The sequence below is a fragment of the Neodiprion fabricii genome, chromosome 2, assembly GCF_021155785.1.
Source record: "Neodiprion fabricii isolate iyNeoFabr1 chromosome 2, iyNeoFabr1.1, whole genome shotgun sequence".
In the NCBI taxonomy this organism is placed as follows: domain Eukaryota; kingdom Metazoa; phylum Arthropoda; class Insecta; order Hymenoptera; family Diprionidae; genus Neodiprion; species Neodiprion fabricii.
Window position 1 is genome coordinate 38,160,997 of NC_060240.1, and position 12,968 is coordinate 38,173,964.

The 12,968-nt window shown below is 41.6% G+C and overlaps 1 protein-coding gene across 3 annotated transcripts; it reads left to right on the forward strand.

Moving 5' to 3' along the window:
* The first annotated feature begins 407 nt into the window (after window positions 1-407).
* LOC124176899 (prisilkin-39-like) lies at window positions 408-12,521 on the forward strand. 3 transcript variants are annotated; one of them, XM_046558737.1, is made up of 5 exons: window positions 408-563; window positions 3,021-3,102; window positions 5,379-5,516; window positions 5,649-5,741; window positions 11,326-12,521. In XM_046558737.1, the coding sequence occupies exons 2-5, from the start codon at window positions 3,030-3,032 to the stop codon at window positions 12,276-12,278; spliced, it is 1,257 nt and encodes a 418-aa protein (XP_046414693.1). In that variant the 5' UTR covers window positions 408-563; window positions 3,021-3,029; the 3' UTR covers window positions 12,279-12,521. The 3 variants fall into 3 exon arrangements, with proteins under 3 accessions (XP_046414693.1, XP_046414695.1, XP_046414694.1); XM_046558739.1 differs by having other exon boundaries at window positions 11,344-12,521; XM_046558738.1 differs by lacking the exon at window positions 408-563 and adding an exon at window positions 2,007-2,105.
* Window positions 12,522-12,968: the final 447 nt, after the last annotated feature.

Sequence of the window (12,968 nt, forward strand, 5' to 3'; positions counted from 1 at the left end):
TCGAAACTCCGCCGTTCTCTTCTGTGCCCAAGTTCGCCTCTTGTTCTCTCTCTCTCTCTCTCTCTCTCTATTTTTTTTTCTCCTTCTCTCCCATAGCTAGGCTAGTTCTACCGACGTCCTTGCCTCTTCCAGACCTTCACTCCTCCCGTTTCGTGATCTCCCCTCGTTTCTCTTCGCCTCTCGCAACTCCGCATGCTCAGAGTTCGCGCCGCGTCGCAGCCGGTTCGATTCGCCTCTCTCCTCTCCTCTCTCACTCTCTCTCTCTCTCTCTCTCTCATTCTCCCTCGTCTTATTTCTATGATAGTCTTTATCCGTCTCTCTCGCTCCCTTCAAAACCGCTGGCTTCTTCTCCGTCGCACTTTGGCCGCCGGTTACGTTCCTCGGCGTCGCGGCGTCGGTCTCTCTCTCTCTCTCTCTCTCTCTCGTTCTCTCTTTCTCTCTCTCTCTCTACGGTCGGATATTCGCTCGCTCTCACATTTCGGCCATATTGGATACCGTGAGCCGTTTCAGACCTCAGTGTCACAGTAACATTGGTAAAGGATAGATCGCGCTCTCAACGCACGGTGAGTTATCATTGTGCTTATTTCTGAAAAACACGCGGTTTAAATAACCCTCATAAATTGCGACTGTATCGTTTCGACGTTAAACTATTTCCCGAAAACGTTCAACGATCAATCGCTGCATGTGGTTTTGGTTTAATCATGAAAACAGACTGATTTCTATCCCATTGTATTCTCTCAAGTCTCTCGTCGTGTAACATCAAAAGCTGGTATACTTCCAACGGCGGGAACACAATAATTTTTCGCATTCTGCGACGTAAAATTTTCACCAGATGTTGAGATTGTTCATATTGCATTTCGTTCTTTTTGCATTCATTTATTCATCCACAGTTTTCCCGTGTTTTTTAGAAGCTGGTTTAACCTTGACCGTGAAATCTGGCTAATTGTAAAACACAACTTTTTTTCCGGCCACAAAGAGACGAAAACAAAAAAGAGAGAAAGGGGAAAAAAAATTGGTCGAGAACATAAACCGATTTATCATTTGTTGTCAAACTTCTGATGACCGGTTAGACTTTGAAAAGTTTTCGGAAATTGGTTTAACTTTATAAAGAAACGTACGATACACACAAATTGTTCACTGACAAATATCAATCAACATATATTAACGAAACTAGACCAAAGCCGGATATCGATCGTCTCATTCTAATCCTGCGCCATAGAACATGACTAACTAAAATATTTTCGGTCCGACGTGCTAGAATATTTTGTTTTCAAACTTTGACCCCGTAACCGCGTCTATTATGTACGTATCTGGACTTTGACGACAGTTTGCGATAATTTCTATAAATTTTATCTTCGTTTTCCCGCTGCTAATGGCGCGGCTCAACGAAATGTAACAACAAAAAAAACACTCTGGTCAAAATCGTTGTGCAACGTGCCGGTTCATCGCTAGGTTACAAAAACATGACATAGCGATACGTGCGTGTTTTTTCAATCATTCTTTGACTTTTCGGTTTTTTACCCTTCACATATCGTCACGCGAGTCCGGCGTGTGTATCCCATCATTATTATTTATAGAACCATTACTCTTGTATTTTAACGTCGTCGTGCCACGGAAGTCACCGATTAGACTGATTATCGTTCTCACCTGAGTTTCTGTTTGCTTCCAGTTATACTACCGCGAGCACTAGGTCTTCTTTACTTTTTCTATTTCTAATTAATATACGCAGCGTTCACGATTCGACCTCGAGTCGAACTTCTTTATCTATTATTAACCGCGTCCGAACGCGTTAAATTCCCCATGCTTTTCTACAGTAGGACTTAAGGTATGTTCATTACGTCGTTGCAGTAATATTCACACCGAATCACGGTGCGCAATACGTGGGTTACGTTACTCTGGGACAACGGTCAGTCGTCTTGACCGCGATTGGATTCCTTTGTTTATCCATTTCTCAGACTATATCGTCCACCGTTTCGATATATTGTAATCACCCACTTATCCGTATGACTACGTGCATACATTCGTTATAAAACGAGAATTTCCTCGCAGGAACATCAGTTGCTAAATACTCACCAGTACAGTTCCACTTCTCTTGAATTTTTGAGGTCAGTCAAGCTCGCCAGAGACGCTCGTATCGAGTTACTTCTCTTCTCTTATTTCTTATCGCTATCATTTTCTGTCTCGTCGTACGTACCTCGCATGAGTTTCGTGGTAGCATTTAATAACGCGTTTATAAAACTACTGGATCAGACCAAGTCACTTCTCTGGATCGTTGTTTTACCAAAGTTTATCCTTGTCTATTAAAACGTGGCTGGAGACCTCTGAAATACTGTTACGAAAAAGTCAAAACAGTTCTTCAGACGCTGATGCTCATTACCGAACAGCTACTTTCGACTACTCGTTCGTCGGGTGAGGAGGACCCGTTTTTTAAAGGAAAATAAAGACTCGCAATTATCGATTCAGCCGTTTCGAGCATTCCATTTAACTTTTAGCTGGAGGAATTTGCTGACTGAAATAATTTCGCTTAGCTGTGCGAATGTGTTCTGAACAAAAATCCCGTTCCTACGTTGATTATAATCATCCCATTATTCAATTACAGTATTTAGTGTCAAGACTTTATTTATCCTCTCGGTTAAATATACGCTCCTATATTGTATAAAATCAGGGCTAAGGATCCCGCGGATCAATTAATGAAAAATTTATCGTCACGTTTTATTCTCTTATTGTTAGACACTCGCAAGTCTAAGTGGTCGTCAACAAAAGGCAAACATTGCAATAGTTGACTCAATAAATTCGATGAATCAGCGCATAGTTGAAAAGGAAATGAACATTCACTCACATACCGCACATTTTGCAATTTTGGATCGTTTCATTCGCTGAATTGCAACTCCGCGAACAATTTTGAGCAAGGAAATTTCGATAATTGTTGTACAAAAGTCTCAGGCTTCCTACTCGATATGATAAGAAAACAACTCGCAACTCTCTCACTTGGCTGAAATTCTTGCTTTTCTTTGTTTCAGCCAGGAAAAATGCTTCGTTCGACGCTATGTGGCGTCGCGGTGCTCCTGATTACGTCACTGGTAGACGCCGCTCCGTACAACAGTAAGTATCTGACGTTGCAATATACGTCATTAAATTTCTAACAAGAAACATTCGCCGTATTTTGGCTTGGCGATTGAGAGGGAAATATTGCACAGTTTTGGTCGCCCGTATCTTTCTGCGGCTTCAAATTACGAAGAAAATATACGTAGTCGCATTGAACATGAAATAACATATCGTCAGTGTTTGAGTTGTTTGACAACACCGTTTTGCAATCCATTTTGCGGACGATTTGATTCGATTTTATTAACGCTTTTATCCTTCAATTGTTACGACCTTTGAATCGGTCTGTTTCAATCACGAGGCGGATGGAAATTTAAGTGCAAATTTAATACTTGAAACTTCCTGGTCTCCATTTCGCAGTTTAATGCCTTCAAAAGAATTCCGGAGTGTGAATATGTAATTATAATTGACGAAATGAGAATCGTATGATTTTCTGAACAGTTTATACGAATTGTAAAATGAACTCTTACTTAATAACCTTTCAAATATTTCCCCGAACTTTGACACGAATGTGTAATTTCTAGTAGCGTATAGCGGCCGGTCTATTGATTAACCCCATGGATCGTGTCGCTTGAGTTAGCTACGTATAATTGCGTTTAAAACTTTGTCACAGCTGCTCGACGCGATCGATTCGTTTAATTAACACATATCCGTGGCTAATTAATTACCAATATTGAATACAAGCGATAATATCTTGGCCTTAGAATTTGAGAAACCTGAATTCTTTATTCATTGTTTACAGCACGGATTTTTCATTGTCAAATTGTTTTTGCTGGTTTGATAATGGTTCGTGAGATATTTTGTCGTACAGTCACGTGGACAACGAATCGCGAATTGAAAATCATCTATGGAGAATAAATTTCCCGAACTGTTCTCCATAATTTCTTTGTATTCGTAGGGATTTCCAGGCTTGAAGGACAATTACTTGGTTTTGCGCACCGCGCCTGATGCACTTGCAATTAGATCGGCGACGGAAGCAGCGCGAGTGTCGGTTTCTAAAAATATATGATCGATCGAGGGTTCGATCAGGTTATACCCTGTTTGCCCAGCCATAATGGGATAATGCAGCTAATCATAATCCCATATATCCAGAGGGCCTCGTCAATTTTCAATTATTACACCGACCGCCCGCGTATTTCCCGGGATAGATTGAAAATTGTCAATTCGCAAAATGCTATCGAACAATCGAGGCGGTATAAAAGTAAAGAGTTGCGAAATTGCGAGGTGAATTGACAAGAAAATTAACCGTCAGCATGAATATAACTCACAGATGTATGAATATCGTAACATTAAAGCAGTAGGTTTGAATTCAGAATTGATGCGTATAAACTAACAAAAATGAATTTTAAAAAAATCTGATTTGAAAAATGTTGGCATATGATTAATATTTCAGAAAAATGAATACGTGTAGAATAAAACTGGGACTCCGTTCCAAATCTGCAAAAACAGCTTCAGGTTCGGTTGCATTCGGGTGATTGTCGAACAAGGTCGCAACGTTAATTAAAAGTCCATGTGGGTGCGTACACGTTTCGTTGCCGTGCCTACCGATGTGGCCGCATTAAAAATTGACCGACGGTGTTTATCACAGCGAATCTCTTATTGCGTGGGGAAAAAATTTTTAAAACATTGATCAAAAAAATTCTTCAATATTGAAACAAGGTCGTAATCAAGTGATCTCTTCGTGCCGAACGCTACGTGACTATGGCTCTTTCCATTAATCGCGCGCTTTACCCACACCTACATTGACGCTGGTGTTGATCCGGCTTTCTGATTCTCGATTACGTAAGAATAATAGTAGCCGTGTAATTTTATTGCGTCGTGTGATAGCGAGATGTCTGCACGCGAGTAATCCGCATCTGTATACAACGTATTTACGGTAAAACACTTATTTTTCCGTTTCTTCATTCGCGTACAAGGAAAAGTATGTAGTCGTTGAATGCAGCTTCGTCACGTTTATTTAGATTAGCGAGGTCGGTTTTACCGAGAGTAATTATTTGTCCGCGATTTCCTGGCCGAGCTGCATGAGTCAACAGCCTGCATACGCACCGAATGATTGACGTCACTGAATAACCCGTTTGCGGCAGAAAAAAGTCATACCCCAATTTATTCTCCTTGGAGATTTGTTAACCCAGAGTCGATGGCCGGGAATTTTTTGAATTTATACGAACCACCGTCAAGTTCAGTGGTCAAAACTCTTATATATCACTTTTCTCACCGTCTCTATCCAAGTTCGCGGATCAAATTTATTGAAATTCATTGTCTTTCGCACCTTGCAGAATTTGGAAGAACGTGCAAGGACATCGGCTGCCGGAGCAACGAAGAGTGCGTCATGGAAAATAAAGACTGCGGATACAACGATAGGCAGGGTGATACTTGCGGACGATTCCCAACGTGTAAACGGTCGTCTGGTTCAAGTGAGTAATCGACCGACTCCGGGAAAAGAAAAGAAATCGAAGTCCGTGCTCGATTGCAAAAATAAGAATCATACGCTATCGACTGGCTTGAAATCGAATACCGTACACTTACACTTTTGTCCTTTCATACAGGCGAAAGCTGCACCTCACTCGTTTGTCCGGCTGGTCAATATTGCAGGACAGAAAATGGCAGACCAACCTGCGTAAGCACGCTGGGAGGACAAGGTAAGCTTGCGAATTCAATCGATTCACTTTTCCTTCGAAATTGATTTTTTTTTTTTAGGCGTTTGTAATTTCTGTAGTGCAAACTGCAATGTGCCAGGTCTCTCGTTTTACTTTGACGAATAGGCGTTGATTTGAAAGTTTAATATTTTTGTACGCACTCACTTTTACACCTAAATTAGAGACTGGCACGGAAAAGCGTGTGTAAATATTTTCCAAGCAGAGAAAAATACTGTTTATTGTTACGAGAATGAGCAGCGTAAAAATCTAGAAATGCGCCTTTTTGCTATGTGTCGTAAAAAGAAGATGTATGATTTCGTAGAAATTTTACAATTTCAAACGAGTTGAAACATTCCAAAATTCCTAATTTCAATTCGTTTCACGTTATTCCTTTGTTGACTGATTTATTCAAAATTCAACAACACTGCCCACTCTCGGTAATTGAATATTTTATTCTCATCACTCTATTCTGCACATAAGTTTGTACATTTAGTAGAAATTAGTCACACATTTTCTGAGGTTTTATTTTCTTCTGGAGATATGGTTTCTTTTCGTTTCACGATTCTAATCAATCACATTTACTGTATATACACAGAAAATAAGATATGGGATAGATACAGAACAAAAGTTTTCGCGAATGATATTTGATATAAAATTTATTCACCGCTCTAGATCGCGTATTCGCATGACCAATTATTGCTAAATAACGATTGCAGTGTAAAGTTAACGATCTGCAAGTTTTATCGCGACACTGCAGTAAATAAATAACCCGCATCGAACGGTGAAATATATACATAAAAGAAGAAAAAAACTAAAACGATACGATAATCGTGGGCGCAATGTACGTTCTAAAAATACGACGTCACGATTGAATCTGATTATCTTCGTTATCCATCCCGTATTTTGGTAGCTTTGGTTCAAAGTTTCTGACACAACTGACTTAGCATGGCTGTAATTTTCACCGTAACGGTGTTTGACCCATCGGAAAGCGATGCGCGTCACCTATCTCCCTCTCAATCACACCTAAAACGATCAACTCGCACTTAACCACCATCCCTCACTGTGTCACCGACTTTGACATTTTCACGTAATTCTACTCGCGCAAGCCTAACACTTTAACACACTGCCGGGCGATTTCGTTCGAAACGAACAGATTACGAGACCTGTATTCCCATATAATTTTTTCAAGAGCTTGATCAGAAAAAGAATTGTCGAATTCCGAACGTAATCGCCATCAGTCTTCACTCTAAGAACACATCAATCGCGTATTATCTCACGGACGATGGTAACAATCACTTTGCTTCAACGAAAATTATCGCAAAAATTAACCAATGCGAAGTGAAAGATAACCGCTTCATCCTGACACGAAAATATCCACCACCCGCACCGCAATCACCGTAACTCTCGAATGATCGGCGGCTTGGCTTGCATGTCTAACGATATAATAATCCGGCTGTAGTGCAGCGCCAGGAGGGAGGAATCTCGCATCAACCATCCCCATAATATTTTCAGGATACGATTCGGCCGGAGTCTCGATAGTGAATGGACAGCCCTCGCAATCGAACAATCGCCAAGATTCGCCGCCCGTAGTTTCGTCGAACGCGAACCCCTCGTACCCCCAAAATCCTTACTCCAACGCGAACGCGCCTCCGATTCCACCCCCGGGTCAAAACTACCCCGTCAACTCCGCGACCAACCTGGGCTACCCCCCCGATCCACCGAGCAACCGGCCAGCTTCCGGTTCCGGGTCCACCAACCTTGGCTACCCCGCATATCCCTCGAACAGCGGCTCCTCGACCGGAAACACGAACCTCGGTTACCCTCCCTACCCGACTGTGAACCGGATGCCGATACCCGGGCAGACCAGCTACCCTCAGTCCAACTACCCCCAGTCAAACTACCCCCAGTCCAACTACCCCCAGTCAAACTACCCCCAGTCCAACTACCCCCAGTCAAACTACCCCCAGTCAAACTACCCCAGCGGCTATCCACAGCCGGGAAATTACCCGGTCCAGCAATATCCCGGACACCAAAACTATCCGAACATTAATCAGAACCGTGGATACACTACTTACGATTCGAATACCGGATACCGCAGGAAGAACGGATGTTCCGTAGCTTCGCCGACCGTCTCGCTTGTCCTTATTTCATTCGCTGTGATCGCTAAATATTTTTCGTAATCTTGTGTTTGATACGCGGTTTACGGTGAAACCGTAACGAGTCAAGGAAACGAAAGTAGAGTTTTTCATGAACACGCACGATGTGCTTTTTATATATTACCTTTATTACACGTTGGTCTTTCTCTTTGGTTCATTCTTTTTTTCGTAGATACTTTTTAAATTTTACACTTTCTGAGAGTAGCAAATTTTACATTGGCCGTTGGATATTTGAAAAGTTAAAATTCCCGATGACTATTCAATTCGCGTGGAAAAAGATCGGGGTTCGATTGAAATCAACCATTCTTTGCATCCTTTGATTCGAATCACTCGCGGAATTTCCAACCGTCCCGCGAATATAAAACCACTGTTCGAAACTCTCCTACGTATACCGTCCCTTGTCTCTCCTTCTGCAGTTCAAGGGGGTCGGCACGATTTCGTCGTGTCATCTTCGAGTTTCGTGATTTTCATGAAAGAAGTCGCAGTTCACTCTCGTAAGGTTGTTCGATTCTACTTAAAGTTACAATCTACGCTGTGATGTGTAATTTAATTTACCGATTGCTTGTAATCTAGCCGAACTATGATTTGTCAATTACCTTTAAATACCATTGAAATTGTTAATACAATTTAGAACGTCGTTTGTAGCTTGAGATTGTGAATTTCACTGCTCCGTCGCGATTCATCTTGCGTACGAGTATTTTATATATATTGTTACAAAGCGGAAAATTAAGAGAGGAAAAGGATTTATTTTGTGACGAAGCTCTCATTTTAAAGTCTCGAGATAGACTGTTTCTACAATAATATTGGTTGACGCAGCAACCTTATTCTTTTGAAAGACATAAGAGGTTTATAAACGTCTTTTATCTATGATGACTACTAGATCATTAAAAAGGGGGCAAAACGGGTGATTTCACCCTTTGTAACAATATGTTCAATTGAAGCCATGACGATATAGGAAACATCAGTGCTTCCGTGCCTTATGTAAATTTTTATCCGTATATTTACTGTTTCGTCCTCACAAGTACAGAGATTCGCTTGTACCTTTTAAACGTTTGTGAGAAGAAAGGGAAAGAAAGCGAATCGAATCGATCTTTGTTCTATAATTCACGTAGCTGCGTGAAATTCATTCATAGATATATCCTGGTAAGCTTCTATTTTGTAGTTTGTTGTTCTTATTTGTACTAACTGTTAATATCTTGCATAACATAGCTTCTTACGTTGGAGAAAAAAATTGTATTAAAAACAGTTAACCGTCCATTTATGAAAAAGCTGTTAGGATGACTTTCTTTCTGTTTTCGTTAGTCTTTTTTTTTCACTCACATTATGCCGTAGATTATTATAACATGATTACAGTACTGACGACGAAACATGGTAGTGATTATAATGATGGCAAGAAGGAGAATATATATAGATTTACGACAAGCATACAGTATAATAATATAATCAAACGTAAATATGAAATGTATATACATATGTATATTGTAATGGGTGCATGCATATTTATATTCGTGTATTTTTTATTATCGTACATAAATTAAATAACGAGACACGTGGGTCCTGAATGGCCAGATACAAAATTATCGTTGTTCTGTGTAAATCCCATACAAAAAATTTTTTCGCCTTTATCCAGGATGTTACCGATCAATAATATAATCTGTTGCACACGAAGTCTGAAACGTAGTATTTTATATCTCCACAAGTTTATCGAACGTCTGAACTTTGACCTCGGCTCGTTTTTTAAACGGAAACAAATATTTACGATAGTGGCGTAATTACGAATCTACTTGGAATTTCCTCACCGTATCTCTTGATCTCCAGATCTGACCCGATACATTCGCTTCCACGTATTTGCTCATCCAATCGTTTCGATAAATCTTCAACAAATATCGTTTTGATTTAATTATACCGCTCTCAAATACGCAGATATGAAACCGTAGAAACAGACTCGCTAACGAACCGTTTTGAAAATAGTCAGTAAAATTCTGCGAAGAGAATAATTGTTCACCGAATTCTTTGAAATTTTTAACTGTCGATACGAATTGGTAGCAGACTAAGACAAACAAAAAACAAGACAATTGTTCTTCGATGAAATACAAGGCATGTAATTTTTGCGGAGTATGATATTTCTCAAGATTGAAAAGGTGCGGTTAAATTCGATTATTTAAGAAGAGACGCCATTGTCGTAATGCAAACCTGATTACCGGCATCCGTCAATACCGTTCCTTAGATATTGTTCCACGGAGAGGAACCGGGGGTCGAGGGTCGTACCCATCTCGCAACATACCTACACCACCGCCGAGGACATCCTCGTTCGGAAGGACGACCGGATACTCGGGGAACCGGAATCGGATATACGGAGACGGAGGCAGGGGAAGATACGTGCCTCAACCGACTCCCAGCAGGAATTTCGGATACGGAGGCAATTCTTACGGAGGTGGTGCCAACCACTATACGACCCACACTGGGACGGACAGTCAGGGAAACAGAGTCTGGACCTTTTCTGGCTGATCGAGCGACCCCTTTTTTTGTATCGATCGGGCGGTAAAATGGGCCGCTGGAAACAGCCGAACGAACAATATGCATAAATATGAGAAGCCAGTCGCACTTGTGACAATGATCCGTGAAATTCGCGGTCGTGATAACGCAATTTTTTTTACAAACATTGACCCGTTAGTTATGTAGGTTAACTTTAAAAACTGAGGTCGAATTCGCGAAGGTACTTATTTTTGCTACAGTTCCTGAATTTATATAATGACGTGAAAGGAGAAAAATAGTGCCGCCAATTTTTTTTTTCAATTCGTTCTACAAGTGTCATAGATATTTTTGATATTACCGTGGATATTACTTACCCTAAATATGTGTACCTGTATTCTTAAAATTCTTAAGCGAATAATAAAAAAAAGAAAGATAACAAACAAAGGGTATAACGTTGCATTGTCGAAATACGATGAGTGAAACGGCTTTCAACGTTTCATGTCACGTTCTATTTCCCACTTTTGTACAGCTTACAATTCTTTGTATATGTGTTTATCATACGTTTACTACGGTATTCATTTTTAAACAATCCAAGAGCTTTTATAACTCGCGGATACTGGCGCTATCGCATGATCAAACTATGGTGCATGATAATTTTTAAGAGAATGCCTACACGCAAAGAAGGCAGCATAACAAGGCTAACCAATTTAACAATTATCCAACTCAGCAAAAGTTAAAATCCCGCATTCGCGAATTGAAGAGAAGCATGTCACGGCCTCGAGCGAACTGCAGATTCGGCGAAGCTTTGCAAATTCGGTGTTCATTTTAACAAACATTTCGCAGAAATAAAAACAAATATAATCACCTGTCGAAGTGAGACGCGAGGAAGGGTGTTGGACTTTGCATGGCATTACAGGGGCTAGAAATCGAGGAATTATTTGGTAATTTGGAGACAGAGGATGAAATTCTTGCAGAAGATGGCACTGGGGAAGTTAACAGCATCTCGAAACGCCAGAGTGGATCTGCATCGGCGGACTCTGGATCCAGCTCCGGTTATCCACGCCAGTCTTCAGCCTCAGGCTACCCTTCTGGATCCGGCTATCCATCTTCCAGTTCCTCCGGGTATCCTAGCTCTGGATCCTCCGGATACCCTTCCGCACAATCGGGAGCCACAAGAACCTCTGGCAGCAATGCAAACTTGGGTTATCCCAGTTACGGTTCCTCCGGTTATCCCAGTTCCAGTTCATCTGGGTATCCTAGCTCGGGTTCCTCAGGTTATCCTAGGTCGGGTTCTTCAGGTTATCCTAGCTCGGGTTCTTCAGGTTATCCTAGCTCGGGTTCCTCAGGTTATCCTAGCTCGGGTTCCTCAGGTTATCCCAGCTCTGGATCCTCTGGTTATCCCAGTTCCAGTTCCTCCGGTTATCCTAGTTCAGGTTCTTCCGGTTATCCAGGATCCGGTTCGTCGGGATATCCTGGCGGTGACACAGCGGTGAGAAGAACGTCAGGCAGCAACGTTAACAGCGGGTATCCGTCCGGCGGATATCCCAACAATCCAGGACCCTTGCCTTCCCAAGGCCAAGGATACAATTCCAACTATCCCAATCAGGGTTACAGACCACCGGGTCCCGGGCGACCAGGTTATGGCCAACCAGGATATGGTCAACCGGGTTACGGACAGCCGGGTTACGGACAGCCGGGTTACGGACAGCCAGGCTATGGACAACCGGGTTATGGCCAGCCAGGTTACGGACAACCGGGCTACGGGCAGCCTGGCTATGGACAGCCGGGTTACGGTCAGCCAGCTCCACAGTCGAACGGGTTTACCGACAAGATAACAAACTTTGCCAAAAATTTGGCACAAAGAGTTTTCACGCAAGCCATAGTCGATCGGGTGACTGGAAGGCAGTAAGGAATTTTGTTAAGCTTCGGCGCTGAAATTTGTGCCTTTTATAAATTTCTATTCATAATTATATCAAAAGTCTGCAATTAGGTTTAATCGAAACGTAAATATTCGATGTTATACGATGCTAATTTCTTCAAGTCAGAATATTGCTATTTAACGTTTTACTAACTGTTTTGTTGTCCAGCTAATATTATTTTTAGGCAGTTTAACCTTCGATCTTGAGTAATAAAATACATTGTGCAATGCTGATAAGTGGCAATATCTCGTTCATACACGAATGAACCTCTGCCGACGGAAATCAACGAAGACGGTTTAAAAACTAGATCGAAACGGAAGAGTGGCTTGACAAAGTAATAAGTAAGAAACATTTTGAATACTTACCGTAAATGTTTTCGTCTTGAACCCTTGTCTGTATAACGTGATATGTCAATTATCTATCGCAAGCTCAAACATGAACAAAGGTGTCAGGGATTTGCGTAAATGGGATTTGTTCGTCGGTATCACGACGTATTAAATCCGCCATGACGAGGCTGAATCGCGTTTAGGGCTGGTTATTTCGCAGCCCGGAAGATTGCCGTTGAAACGACGCCGACGTGGGAAAATTTTTCATCCCCGAGACCACATCTGGATTTACAAATCCAATATGGATTAAGTTTGCCCAGCGGACGGGGAACATTTCCGAGCTTTACACACGGA